The sequence below is a fragment of the Choloepus didactylus genome, chromosome 22 (assembly GCF_015220235.1).
Source record: "Choloepus didactylus isolate mChoDid1 chromosome 22, mChoDid1.pri, whole genome shotgun sequence".
Lineage (NCBI taxonomy): Eukaryota > Metazoa > Chordata > Mammalia > Pilosa > Megalonychidae > Choloepus > Choloepus didactylus.
In genome coordinates, this window is record NC_051328.1 from 27,740,299 (window position 1) to 27,755,682 (window position 15,384).

Genomic DNA, 15,384 nt, shown 5'->3' on the forward strand with positions numbered 1-15,384 from the left:
GGCATATGAGTAATAAAGACCAAAAAAAGTGTGTGTGTGTGTGTGTGTGTGTGTGTGTATGTAAATAATGGGGATAAGGGGTATGGGATGTTTTGGGTGTTCTTTTTTATTTTTATTTTTTTCTTTATTTTGACGTAATGAAAGTGTTCTAAAATTGATTGTGGTGATGAATACACAACTATATGATGATACTGTGAGCCATTGAATGTATACTCTGGATGGATTATATGGTGTGTGAATATATCACAATAAAGTTGCATTTAAAAAAACTAAAAAAAATAAAAAGTTAATTCTTGGGTCAGTTTCCTTGCCAAGTGTATTTAAGAGTTTAAGGCAAACTTAGTTCTCTTAGACTATTTGCGTCACATTTTAATGTAAGGTTTTGTGAATCATGGTATTTTTGACTCATTTTTTAAATTGAGAACTTTGGGGTCATAAGTCTGATGCTATGACCCTTTTGTTGATAAAAGTTTATTTCAGTTGTTAAAGAAGAGAACGAGCAGTAAAAGTTTCTTCTTTTGTGATGTAATAATTGGTACTTTTGTCAACAAATTTTAGGGTATTGCATATTTAGCAGATGAAAGTCTAGCATTACAATTAGAATAGTGTAATGGTGAATGATGTTGTGGAGGTATATGTCAGACGAACAGATTAACAAAGAACAAAAGGTGTTTTGCTTTTGAAAAATTATGTGAATTAAGAAGTTAAGGGCCAGTGTGCTGGTTTGAATGTATTTTGTCCCCCAGTAAAAGCCATATTCTTTGATGTAGTCTTGTGGGGCAGACGTTTTGGTGCTGATTAGATTTGCATGGAAATGCGCCCCACCCAACTGTGGGTGATGACTCTAATTGGATAATTTCCATGGAGTGTTGGCCCGCCCATTGGGTGGGCCTTGATCAGTGGAGCCATATAAATGAGCTGACAGGTGGAGGGAACTCAGTGCAGCTGTGAGTGACGTTTTGAAGAGGAACTACAGCCAAGACGGACACTTTGAAGAATGCACAGGAACTGACAGAGGAGCTGCAGAGGATGGGACAGTTTGAAGACAGCCGTTGGAAGCAGACTTTTGCTCTGGAGAAGCTGTGAGAAGAAAAACGCCCCAAGAGCAACTAAGAGTGACATTTTTGAGGAACTGTAGCCTAGAGAGGAACATCCTGGGAGAAAGCCATTTTGAAACCAGAACTTTGGAGCAGATGCCAGCCATGTGCCTTCCCAGCTAACAGAGGTTTTCCAGATGCCATTCTCCATCCTCCAGTGAAGGTACCCAATTGCTGATATGTTACCTTGGACACTTAATGGCCTTAAGACTGTAACTGTATAACCAAATAAACCCCCTTTTATAAAAGCCAATCCATCTCTGGTGTTTTGCATTCTGGCAGCATTAGCAAACTAGAGCAGCCAGTGTTAAATCTGTTTCCATGACTAAACAGAGAAAACTGCCTATGTATTGGTTTGTCCTTGTGACAGATGAAAGGAATTATTGGTTCCAGTCACAGATGTAGTTACTGTGGGTACTTCAAGTTTTGGAGCACTTTCAAGACTGGTAAAAATAGATAACCCGTGGATATTACATGTTGAACCGTGCGTATCTATAGAATATACAGTTACATTGTTCACACCTTTGACTATAGCTGCACACCTTTGACTATAGTTACTTTGCACAAAATTGTGACCCAGTTTACTCTGGAGAAGGGCGGAAATGGTTCCCATTGCATTATTTGTAAAGTTACCTCTTATTTGCTTTATTTTTCCTACACTCATTTTATTTTTTTTGTTTTAAGCAACCTGAGAACAAACGTACAAGTAACAGTGCAGTATAATGAGTCGCTTGGTATCCATTACTTCATGTGTATCAAGCACAGCAGTAAAACAAAACAAAAAAAACCATATATTTAACTTTTTTTTAGTTTTTTTTTTTTCTTGATTCTTGTATAACGTATTTGCTGTAAAAAAGTTAACAGGGAAATAACTTGATGACTAGTGTTGTTTAATGTCCTATGTAGATTAGTCTTTTTGTTTTGAAACTTCTCTGAAAGAAATTATACATTTTTATAATTTTCTTTTTTTGTAGTATTTTTGCCTGGTTTTGGTATTAGGGTGATGATGGCTTCATAGAAAGAGTTAGGTAGCTTTCCCTCTTCTTCAGTTTTTTTTGAAGAGATTGAGCAGGATTGGTACTAATTCGTTCTTGAATGCTTGGTAGAATTCACATGTGAAACCATCTGGTCCTGGGCTTTTCCTTTTTGGGAGCTTTTTGATGACTGACTCAATCTCTTTACTTGTGATTGGTTTGCTGAGGTCATCTATTTCTTCTTGAGTTAATGTTGGTTGTTTATGCTTTTCTAGGAAGTTGTCCATTTCATCTAAGCTGTCTAGTTTATTAGCATATAGTTGCTCATAGTATCTTCTCATTATCTCCTTAATTTCTGCAGGGTCGGTAGTTGTATTTCCTTTCCCATTTCTGATTGCATTTATTTCCATCTGCTCTCTCTTTTTTTTTGTTAGCCTAGCCAGTGGTCCATCGATTTTATTGATTTTCTCAAAGAACCAACTTCTGGTTTTGTTGATTCTCTCTATTGTTTTCCTGTTCTCAATTGCATTTATTTCTGCTCTAATCTTTGTTATTTCTTCCCTTCTGCTTGCTTTGGGGTTAGTTTGCTGTTCTTTCTCTAATTCCTCCAGGTGAGCAGTTAACTCTTCAATTTTTGCTCTCTCTTCTCTTTTAATATAGGCATTTAGGGCAATAAATTTCCCTCTCATCACTGCCTTTGCTGCATCCCATAAGTTTTGATAAGTTGTGTTTTCATTGTTATTTGCCTCGAGGTATTTACTAATTTCTCTTGTAATTTCTTCCTTTACCCACTGGTTTTCTAAGAGGGTGTTGTTTAGCCTCCATATGTTTGTGAATTTTATGACCTTCTGCCTTTTATTTATTTCCAACTTCATTCCATTGTGGTCTGAGAAAGTGTTTTGTATAATATCAATATTTTTAAATTTGTTGAGACTTGCTTTGTGACCCAACATGTGGTCTATCCTAGAGAATGTTCCATGAGCACTTGAGAAAAAAGTGTATCCTGCTGTTGTTGGATGTAGTGTTCTATAAATGTCTGTCAAGTCTAGTTCATTTATTATACAATTCAACATCTCTGTTTCTTTAGTGATCCTCTGTCTAGATGTTCTATCCATTGATGAGAGTGGTGTATTGAAGTCTCCAACTATTATTGTAGAGGTATCTATTTCTCCTTTCAGTGATCGCAGTGTTTGCCTCATGAATTTTGGGGCATTCTGGCTTGGTGCATAAATATTTATGATTGTTATGTTTTCGTGATGAATTGACCCTTTTATTAATATATAGTGTCCTCCTTTGTCTCTTTTAATTGTTTTGCTTTTGAAGTCTAACTTGTCTGATATTAATATAGCTACTCCCGCTTTTTTCTGGTTGTTGTTTGCATGAAATATCTTTTTCCAACCTTTCACTTTCAGTCTATGTTTGTCCTTGTGTCTAAAGTGAGTTTCTTGTAGACAGCATATAGATGGGTCCTGTTTTTTAATCCATTCTGCCAGTCTGTGTCTTTTTATTGGGGAGTTTAATCCATTTACATTTAGTGTTATTACTGTAAGGGCAGTACTTTCTTCTACCATTTTGTTTTTTGGAATTTATATGTCATATCTTATTTTTTCCTCTCCTTTTACCTTTCCTGATAATCTTCATTTCTGCACTCTTCTCCAACTCTCTCTCTCCTGTCTTTTCCTATCAGCCTGTAGCACTCCCTTTAGTATTTCTTGTAGTGCCGGTCTCTTATTCACAAACTCTCTCAGTGTCTGTTTGTCTGAAAATGTTTTAATCTCTCCCTCATTTTTGAAGGAAAGTTTTGCTGGATATAGAATTCTTGGTTGGCAGTTGTTCTCTTTCAGTATCTTAAATATATCACGCCACTGTCTTCTTGCCTCCATGGTTTCTGCAGAGAAATCTGTACATAGTCTTACTGACCTTCCCTTGTATGTGATGGATTGCTTTTCTCTTGCTGCTTTCAGAATCCTCTCTTTGTCTTTGACATTGGACAATCTGACCAGTAAGTGTCTTGGAGTAGGTCTATTGGGATCTATTCTATTTGGGGTACGTTGTACTTCTTGAATCTCTAATTTTCTGTCTTTTATAAGAGTTGGGAAATTTTCAGTGAATATGTCTTCTATTACTCTTTCTGCCCCTTTTCCCCTCTCTTCTCCTTCTGGGATACCCATAACACGTATACTTGTGCGTTTCATGTTGTCACTCAGCTCCCTAAGACCCTGCTCATATTTTTCCATTTTTTTCATCATCTGTTCTTTTGTGTGTATGAATTCGAATGACCTGTCTTCCAGTTCACTGATCCTTTCTTCTGCCTGTTCAAATCTACTGTTGTGTCCCTCCATTGTGTTTTTCATCTCCTCCATTGTGGCCTTCATTCCCATGAGTTCTGCCATTTGTTTTTTGAAGTTTATGAATTCTTCTTTATGGTCAGCCAGTGTCTTCTTTATATCCTTCAGCGCTTTTGCTATATCTTCCTTCATTTCATTAAATTTATTTAGCATTAATTGCCTCCACTCCTGTGTCTCAGCTGAGCTATTAGTTTGTTCCTTTGGCTGGTCCAGGTTTTCATGTTTCCTGGTATGGCTTGTTATCTTAAGTTGTCTAGGCATCTGATTCTCTTGGTTAGTTTATTTTGGAGCTTGTTTTCTGTCTTTTACCTAGTGGTTTTCTTGTTGGTTGGCTTTGTTCTCTGGCCTCTGTTATTCAGTTGAACTTATTCTAGACCTCTAACTTAGGTTCTATTTAGTTGATCAGAATTTTTCCCCTCTTGTTTTTTCTGTTTCTTGCTCTGCCTCTATGTAACCTTTCTGTGAGTGGGCCTCCTCAGATATGGTCGACCCTAGTCAGATTTTCCCAGTCTAGTGAGGCCCAGGTCTCACTGGGAGGGTATGGAGTTTTCCTGAGAATGAGACCCTCCTATGAGGCCTTTAGAATTGGTGCTTTTCCTCTCCTGTCCAGCAGGTGGCGCTGGCCAGCCCGCAGCTCCCCCACCAGTGTAAGGAGGTATGGAGCCTTTAGTTCTCCTGGTGACTCTGATCCTGTCAGGGGCGTGGCTGACTGAAGCTGGAATCTGAATTCCAGCCCCTGGGGTCTGAATTCCCAGAAGGAGGACTGCCAGTTGAGCTGGGCCTCCCTCCACTCTCCCAATCCACAGAACTCCAGTTGTCTTTCAGGGGCACTATTCCCTTCTCCTCTCTCCTCTTTGGGGCCTCTCCAGGTAGATTCCTTGGTCAGCCTGAGTTGCCAATTAAAGACGGGGCTGGGGGCCTTCAGTAGTGAATACGGAATTCAGAGACACTGTGGGTACTCTGTCTCCCTTCAAGCCCAGCCTAGTCCCTCAACCTGGGCTTTCCGATAGAAAATAACCACATATATTACTTTTAGATTAAAAAAAAAAAAAAAAAAAAAGTAGAAAAGAAATCAAGAAAAAGAAAAAAGGAAAAAAAAATAAAAGAGTCTCTTTTAAAAGTCTTTCTCCAGCTTGGAAGTTTTGTCAGTGTCAGAATAGAGCATTTAAAGATATGCTTTGGGCTATTGTCTGATAATTACTCTCCAACTGCTTCAGTTCCACCCCTGCCGGGGGCTACTGAAATGCAAAAAGATAAGGGATCAGTGAGAAGCCAGAAGGGACAAAATGTAAGGGAAAAAAAATGGCTTTTTTGGAGTTTGGGAATGGGTGCCCGCTTTTACGTGCCCCCACTTCTTGGAGCCCAGCCCTTCTTTAGCACCCCAGCTCCCAAAGTTAGTTAATTAATTTGTTAATTAATTCTGCAGTTGAGGCTGGGTTGAGCCACCCTTCTTGCCCTCAGCAGATTGCTGTTTTTTGGTCCCCCCCCCCCCCCTTTCAGGGAGCCGGCAGCAAGACAGTCTGTGAGGTCTTGGTGGGGAGGGGCGCCAGACCCCTGGTCCGGGGAACTTACAATGTTCGCTGCGATCTCAGCTTTTCCTCCAATTCCAAACTTGTGTCCAATGTGTGACTGGTTACTGGAGACCCCGAAAACACTGTTTCATATAGTTCTTGGGTAATTGCCAGCTGCTCTAGGGGAGAGACGAAATTCTGCTCCTCACCACTCCGCTATCTTCAGAAATTATACATTTTTGAGAATTTATTTTTTATTTCCTTTTGGCAGCTAATGGGCTATTACCAAGTTTAAATACAAAGTTTATCATAATGACAACTACTACTCATGTAACTCCTGTTCCCAACTATGCCCCAGACTCCTTTTCCTCCCTCCTCCCCCCACCACAAATCAGTTTTTATTGGGGATGAGAGCCTGCCAATCGGATACAAGTAGTGTGTTCCATTTAAATTTTTGAACTGTAGCATTTTTTAATCATGAAGTCAGAATCCACAGTGTTCTTGGCCCATCATGATGTTGGGTAACAGTAACTGTTAAGTTTTGTGCTTCCACTTTTGGTGTTTAGGAATTTCTTGATACTCTTGTAGCCTGCCTTCAGTTTTGATCCTTTATTCTTTTTATTTGCCACGTGCACAGGATTAACTTCCCTTCTTAGGCTTCCTCTGCCTTGTCGCCAACCATTCCTACTTGGTGGCTGTGTACTTGGAGAAAAGGCCACATTTTTCTGGCTCTATTCACTGTTGTAGATACTACCCTACTTCTTTGCTTGCATCCCACAAACTATTTTCCTCATTCTTTTTACTGCAGCAAATCTCTCCTTATTTGATGAAATTGTGTTTATCTCCATATAAACCCTGCCTATCTTGAATGGTCTGTCATTGTCTGTCTTTAAATCATTCCTCTTTCTCTAAATAATGATGGAGATATGTTATATCCAAAGCTCATCCTACAGACTATTTCCTCAGTATCTTGTAGAAAACACCAAACGAAAATACCATTTTAAAAGGGGTGTATTTTTCTTTCTGTTAGATTGTAAGCTCCTCAAGAGCAGGGACAATGTTTTCTGTATGTTCTGTTGTACCTATTACACTATTAAGTGCTCAGTAAATATTGATGATAGAAGGCATCAAGTCTTGATAAAGTGAGAAACTGAAATCCTAAATATTGTTTTATTGATATTGTATTATGGCCTCAGATTAAATTGGGAAATATTGGCCCTTTTGAAAATTGTCCCAATGTTACATTGAAATAAAAGTGCAATGGAGGCCTTGGAGTCTTTCTTTCAAGGAGAAAAGATCTCTCTTGTACGTATTTGGGACAACATGCTAATGCATTTGTACTTACAACTCTTTATTTTACCTTGTCTATTGATTTCTCCCGAACCCCAGGCAAAGGAGGGGAAATAATCATTTCATAGCTAAGGAAAATTAAGCTAGACTTTGGAGGTGGAAGTGGATCTCATTCAATTAAATTACAAATAAAATCTAGAACTTGTAAAAAAAAAAAAAAGAAAAAAAAAAAGGAAAGATGGGCACTTCAAATTTTTAACCATTTAAATCTTATATAAATGTTATTCTTTCTGTTTCTTCATGAATTTTCTTTTGGGTATTTGATTTCATTTGTCATTTTATCCATAGCCGAATTAAGAAAGTGGTTTCCATATATGGAAGCAGCATTGATGTGGAACTCCAGCAGAGGGCAGTGGAATATAATGCACTTTTTAAAAAATATGACCATATGAGGTAAGTGAATGAAACTAAGTAATGCATGTGCCTCCTAGCATCCCAAACAAATTGTCATGATAATCCATAAAGGAGACTCATTCCTGGTGCTTTATTAACTAGACGTCACAGCCCTACTTGGTTCTAATTGGTTGGCTGCTTCTGTTTTGTCTATCTTCTAATCTCAGCATCTAAAGAAACCCATTAACTGTGTTCTTTCATCTACCTTGCTCCCTTTCTTTGCTGTGCAATGTTTGCTTCATTTTCTATTTTTGAAATATTTGGTTAAGGAAGTGGGAGTTTTTTGACAAATAATCTCATTCAAATCCTATTAACATTTTAGTGTATGTCATTTTTCCTATTATTCAGTGTCTTGATTAGAGACCATTAATATATATTGATTTTCTTTCATTCTGATTTCTGTACCACTGAAATGTATGCTTTGGGGTTTAGTTGGACAGTTTGTCCATTTAAAGTTTTTTGTCTGCCCTTAATCTATGCAGGAATTTAGGTCGTGTGTTCTTGTAATCCAGCTCTATTTTAGTTAGGGGGTAGGGAAGAGAGATGACACAAGTTTGACTTCAACATTGTTGTAGTGATTGTTTTGGGTAGGGAATCTAGTTTAACTGTCTAGAGTTTAACCACTTTAGGTTCTTCCAGGTCTGCCCTGCTTGAAAGAATGCCAGTCATGGAAAAAGTGACCACAAATGGTCCTACTGAGATTGTGCAGACAAATGGAGAAACAGAACCAGCTCCGCTGGAGACCAAACCACCACCTTCTGGGCCACAGCCCACCAGCCAGGTAGCTTTTCACTGTGTATCTGGGGATCCTGATGATCTTAGATTGCTTCAGCTTGTCTCTTAGCTGATTACCTTTAATGTTATTCCTGGATTAATTGATGATTCCCTTCCTTATTTTTAAGTAATGAAAGAGCTATTCATGCAATGTGAATTAGACAAATGACTAATGAATTGAGGTATTATTTTTGTGTATAGGCCAATGATTTATTGGATTTGTTGGGAGGAAATGACATAACACCTGTTATTCCAAGTGCACCTACAAGCAAACCAGCTTCTGCTGGTGGAGAACTTCTTGATTTGCTGGGAGATATCAACCTCACAGGTGAGACCAGACTGGAGCTATTTAATGTTTGATAGGGAAAAAGGCCTTGAGGTAGGGGGTTGGGGGGTGGAAACTACACTGAGCACAGCTTTTCTGGCACATGAATCAACTGAAGATGGGAGAGACTAAGTGAAAAGCAAGAATAGAAATCTTCAGAATATCTGGGATATAAGCTGCTATACTAATGCTTTAAGGAATTCGTGGTGATTAAGGGCCAATTTTGAATTTGGGGAGCATAAATTATTCATCGTGTTTTAAGATGGAAGGGTCAGAAAGGATATTTCCCAAGTCCCCTCTGCTTTTAGTTAGTGTCCCAAGACATGACTTTTTCTAGGTTTCTTTCTACTAGTGGTTAGTTTTCAGTAGGTACAGTCATTCATGGGAAGTGGAGAGATGTTAACCTACTGTCATCTTTTCTTTTCGTTTCTCTTTCTCAATTATTAAAGCAACAGGAGGAGGACATCATCTATAATTCTAACATCAAACATTAGCTCTTTTAGTTTTGGAATTTTTTTTCTTGTCTTTGTTTATATATAGTAGACTTTTTGTAATTGATGTTTTCAGAGATACTGTAAATCCTTGAGTCCAAGAATATCACTGCAGCTTGTAATTTCTATTCTAAATTGCAATATAAAGTATAACTGAAAAGTTAAAATGACTCCTTCAAAATATAATGGGAAAGTTTCGGTATATATGACATCAAACAGAAAACAGTCATAGGATAAAGATTTATTCTGAACACAGCTGCTTCCCGTATTCTAGATTTAATATCTGCATTTTAATAAAATTTTAGAATGTTGCTTGTCATGTACCTCTAAATCATTCACACATAGTCAATTTCAAATCCTCAGATGCCAAAGGTATACTGAATGCATGGAAATGCAAAAACAACCCCGTAGTTAAAACGTTGTATACAGATGATATGCTTCACTTAACACATTAGCACTTCCCATGATAGTACATAGACTTCATAATTATAATTTTAAATGGCTGTCAAATATTTCATCAGGAAGTTTGCACCATTATTTTCTCAGTTCCTAACTTATGGGCATTTTGTTTATTTGTAATGTTTTTTTTTATAAATAATGCCTTAATCTTCATCAATTTGTCCTTATTTTGAATTCCTTTCTTGGGCTAAATTATTTAATCTTTCTGGATCTGTTTAAAACAAGGATGATATACCTCATAAGGTATTTGTGAGTAATGGTGACAAATTGGTCCTATTATTTAGTTAATTTTTATTTCTTTGATCACACAGAATGTTTAATGTCCACATACTTGCATTATACATGAATTTCCTTTTTGCACATTTCTTTCTTATCCTTAATCCATTTATCATGGAGTCTTAATGTTTTGTTTTTGTTTTTACTTTCTTGTTTTTCTAGTGTTATGAAAAAGCAGAGTGGGAAAATATTTAAAAACCTGGATTGTCTTTACATTTTTAAGTTAAAATTTTTTGAACTCTAGATTTTTTAAGACATCATTATAGTTATACTCTGATGCACAGTAATTTAAATCAGTGGAAATTAGGAAGTAAATTTAGTATATCCTTTCAGAAAACTTGAAGCAGTGAGTTTTTGTTGCCCCTCATATGTTTGTACCTCATAGGAAAAAACAGCTGAAATTTGATGGTGTTGGGGATCCGTATGCTGCCTATCTTGGGTATCCTAAGAGTTTTCATAGGAATAAATTTTAAAAACTGTTTTGAAAATGGGAATTGATGGGAAAACTATTAGATTTATAGAAAAACTAGGAGAGCTATATGAATATTTCTTTGTATATACTTTGTTGCTAATCTACTTGACTACATTCCATGGTGTTATTTGTTTTGCTCCTTGTGCTTTGCCTAGCCAACTGTATTTCTACTTTCCTTGCTAATTTTTAGTATGTGCTTTTTCCCCTAGTGTTCTTTAGTACTTTTTTCTTGGTGTAATGCACTTTTTAATGACATATTTTTAATTTCATTAGTAGTTTCAATTTGAACTTAAAACGTATTCTCTTTGTTTTGCTAACTTTTCTTACACCTCTCTTTAGAATCCTGATTTCTCTCAGTTTATGGCCGTGTTCTGTGTTTTTCCTTTCATTTTTGATCCTCGGTTTGTTCTTATTTGGAAGGCTCAAATTAAAATAGTAATCTGGCAATTTCTCATTTCACCACACTCCATACCACCCTTTGCTGTGTCTGTGTGTGTGTGTGTGTTTTAAAATTTTATTTTTCAGTATTTAACATCTGCTAAATTCAGTAAATGCCTTGATCTGCCTGGCTTGTAAAATGAAATATTAGGAGAGTTGATGTCCCCTGTGTACTTCCCTCTCTGCAACCCAGAGTAACTAATGTCTTTCTTATAGAAGTGTTGACCATTGGTGTATATCATTCCCATGCACCACTTGCTAACTTTACTACATTTTGTGTTTACTACTCAGTGTTTTGCCAATTCTGACCTTTATTTAAAAGGTATCCAACTAAATGTGCTTTTTGTACCTTGCTTTTTGTTTGTTTTTGCTAAACATTGTATTTGTGAGAACAATCCATGTTAAGTGTATTCTAATGTATTCGTATGTTCACTGTTGTATAATATTTTATTGTATGCATGTATCACAGTTATCTGTTACCTTGATGATGGACATTTTTTTCCAGTATTTCATTGTTAGAAACTATCTCACTATGAGCACTATTTTGTACGTCTGCTTGTGTTGTACATATGTAAGAATTAATCAAAAGCATTTCTAACAAAGGCAGTGCCCCCCACCCCCATCCCCTCAGGGGGTATTTGGGAAGTCTAGAGACAGTTTTGATTGTCCAACTGGGAGAGTACTACTAACATCTAATGGGTAGAACCCGGGAGTGTTGCAAAACCCCCTACAATACACAGAAGAACTTCTCACAACAAAGAACTATCCAGACTAGAATGTCATTAGTACTGAGGTTAAGGAACCCTAGTTTAAGGATATACTTATTTTCAACTCTACTATTCCCAAATTATTCTCCCATTTTGTTGTACCAGTTTACATTCCTACAGCAGAGCTCAAAAGTTCCCATTGTTCATTTTCTTACCTATATTGGTATTGGCATTCATTGTCAATAACAGTGATAATAGATATTATCAGACATTGAAATTTTCTTCATTGTGATGCATTTGAACTGGTATCTTGTGGTTTTAAATTCCATTTCCCTATTACTTGTAAGATTTTAGCATCTTTTCATAAGTTTCCTTCTCACTCAGGTTCTTTCCTATGAATTGCTTGTTCATATTTCTAGCTGCTTTTTAATTGGGTTATCTTTTTTCTTAATGATTTATAGAAGATATTTATAGTTCTGGATATTTATCCATTTGTTATTGTATAGCATACATTTTCTTCTGCTTGTGATCTTTGTTACCTTTTTTTTTAATAATTCAATTTTATTGAGATATATTCACATACCACGCAGTCATACAAAGCTTACAATCAGTTGTTCACAGTTCTACCATATAGTTGTGCGTCCATCACCAAAATTAATTTTTGAACATTTTCATTACCACACACACAAAAGTAATAAGAATAAAAATTAAAGTGAAAAAGAACACTGGGTGTTTTTTTTTTTTTTTTTTTTTTTTTTGCCCCCGTTTTTCTATTCATCCATCCATACACTGGACAAAGGGGAGTGTGATCCACATGGCTTTCACCCCTCATAACCTACATTTTTATACAATCATCTTCAAGATTCAAGGGTTCTGGGCTGTAGTTTGATAGTTTCAGGTATTTACTGCTAGCTATTCCAATTCATTCTTCCTGTTACTTTTTTACAGTGTTTTTTAAAGAACAGAATTGTTAATTTAAAAATAGTTAAATTTTTTTTTTCCATTATGGTCTATGCTTTTCACGTCTTAAGGAATCCTTCCCTACCATCATAATAATTTTCTCCTATATTTTCTTGGTGAGTTTTGTTATGCAGGCTAAGATTGACCTTCCATGGGAATGTTTCCTTTAGGTGCTCCAGCTGCTGCTCCTATCCCTGCCTCAGTCCCACAGATAGCTCAGCCCCCCTTCTTGTTGGATGGGCTTTCGTCACAGCCTCTCTTCAATGACATTGCCACAGGTAGGATTACCATTGTTACCATCATTACATGGAGAATTGGGCAATGGGATGTGCTTATTGAGGAAAGAAAGTAATAATATTGCAAGCATTAGATTGACTACAATTATACTGATCTTCCTGTTCTTTCCCAGGCATCCCCTCCATCACAGCATACAGTAAGAATGGCTTGAAGATAGAATTCACCTTTGAACGGTCAAACACCAACCCCAGTGTCACAGTGATAACAATACAGGCCTCCAACAGCACAGAGCTAGATATGACAGACTTTGTTTTCCAGGCTGCAGTACCAAAGGTACTACAGTGACTTCCTTGCCTTTTTCCTTTGAATTAAAGATTGGCTAGTCTTACATGTGCTTGGTAAGGGATATATTTTAACATTTAGAGATAAAACTAAGTTTGCAGATATAACCTAAATAAATGGTGATGTAACTAATATGGCTCATTGAAGCATCTCATCTTTAATGAATAGTTTTTCCTTGGTTGCAATATTCTTATATTTAGAATTGTAGGATAAAAAAATGAAATTCTAATAGTAGTTAGCAAGAGAACAGAATTCTGTAAGGTGGTCAGTTAATGCTCATAGTATTGGGATAGGTTAGGGTTTAGTAATACAGTGGAAAGACCTAATCTACCATGGAATTAAAGTTAATCAAGATGAGAGACTTTATTTGGTATTCTTTTCAAGTTAATCAGTGGATCAGAATTAAATTTTTTCATCTCTTGATATATAAGTGAGAAAAACATTCCTCCTTATTGATATGACCGCTTGTTTTTATGAATTGAGGTTTTGTTTATACCAAATCTTAGTTTGAGTATTCATGTTTATTTTTAAATAATGAACAGTTTTTGAATAAACAAAAGTTTAGAACGAGGGATCAGCAAAGTTTTTCTGTAGAAGACGAGATGGTAAATATTTTAGATTATGTAGTTGCATCTACTTAGTTCCACCAAAATAGGTTCTAATAAAACTTTATTTACGTAACATGTGGTGAGCTGTATTTGGCCAGCCCATGGGCCGTTATTGGCTAGTCTCTGATTTAGACTAAACTAACGTATTTCTTTACAGTGACATGTGAAGTACGACTTCCAGGCAATACACTTTTGGACATTAAAGACATTTTATTTGTGGCTACTGCTGACTTTGCAGTTTTCTTTGCTTGCCATTTTTGGAAGTAAGAATAGTGTAGATGTTTTAGAAGCAGGTGAAGTAGTTAAGAACATGAGTTCTGATGCCATTCTGTTTGGCACATTATTTAACCTCTATGGCTCTGTTTCTCCATTTTATAATGATGTCTGCTTTATTGATTGCATGCTATGAGGAATAAATGAGTTTCATGTGCCAGTTCTTTTTTAAGCACTTTTCATGTGTTCATTGCTCAGTTCAGGTTAGTTGCTTCAGCTTAGGATTTTACACTTGTTACTTTAGGCTACTGTTCTAGCAACGTAACATGTCTCCTCTTAAAGCATGGCCTCATCCTTGGTGCTGTACTGCATAATAACTTTTGCATATCATAATGATGTATCCTGAACTTCAAACTGTGGTATTTCAAAGATTCTACTATGTACTCTTTTAACTTTTTAATAAATCTCTAAAATTTGGTTACATTTAAAAATTGATAGCTTGTTAGAGTTTATTGGTAGCATTTTTTCTTTCTTAATGATACCTAAAATAAGGTTTGAATTACAATTGATGGCATCTTACGTTTAATGAAACATACTAATAATAAATCATATTTTAACTTACATAATTTATCTTGACTGTAGAATTATGAATAAGACCCAAAATAATTGGTGCATTGAGATTGAATCTTTACCTTTATAATTTTTTGCCTTATAGAAGACTAAGTAGATTTTTTTGGGAAACATTTTAGAAGACTAAACTTTCAGGAAGGACTTTTTAAAACTCCTAGTATGTAGAATAGCTTTATAGTACAATTTAATTTACTTAGCTTTCTCATAGCACTGTCATATCTCATCCTTGTAAGCAAACAAACAAAGCTCCCCCAGCACTCAACAAATTATGGCAGTGATCCTGATGTGTTCTGCTTATTAACAAGTTGACTCTTTCCAACTTCCCTTCACCTCTGTCATGTTAGGGAGGCCTTGAAACATTCTGGATTATCTAGGCTTTATGAAACAACAGTTCATAAGACTGGGTTCCAATTATCCAAATACTCAAATGCATAAATGCCTATTTGGTTGGTGATCCATGTACTGCCTTGTTACCTTTGAAAAGCTTTCTGTTGGTTTCTCTCTGGCTTTTTTTAACCTATGAGCACTCATTTTTGATGCATAGTTGATAGTTGAATTACTATTAAATTACCAGAATAAGAATTGGTTGTCTTTTAAAAAGTCATAGGCTAGAGTTCCTTCTGCCAGAAAGAGGAAAAGGGCTCATTGCTAGTTTTCAAAGACGTAATAATAGGTTTTACACATGTGGAGTAACAGCCAGCCCACTTACCATGAATGACTGATATCTGGAAAGCAAATAAAATTTAGTAGTAGCAAATCTGTTACTGGAACCATCAGCT

At 36.3% G+C, this 15,384-nt stretch overlaps 1 protein-coding gene across 3 annotated transcripts in view; it reads left to right on the forward strand.

Annotated features, from left to right (window-relative positions):
• AP1G1 (adaptor related protein complex 1 subunit gamma 1) overlaps window positions 1–15,384 on the forward strand; it is a 134,173-nt gene that overhangs the window by 113,247 nt on the left and 5,542 nt on the right. For all 3 annotated transcript variants that reach the window (XM_037815484.1, XM_037815483.1, XM_037815485.1), the window contains 5 exons: window positions 7,569–7,673; window positions 8,313–8,454; window positions 8,649–8,775; window positions 12,746–12,853; window positions 12,985–13,145. In XM_037815484.1, the coding sequence (XP_037671412.1) occupies window positions 7,569–7,673; window positions 8,313–8,454; window positions 8,649–8,775; window positions 12,746–12,853; window positions 12,985–13,145 (643 nt within the window). The remainder of the gene's footprint in view (window positions 1–7,568; window positions 7,674–8,312; window positions 8,455–8,648; window positions 8,776–12,745; window positions 12,854–12,984; window positions 13,146–15,384) is intronic.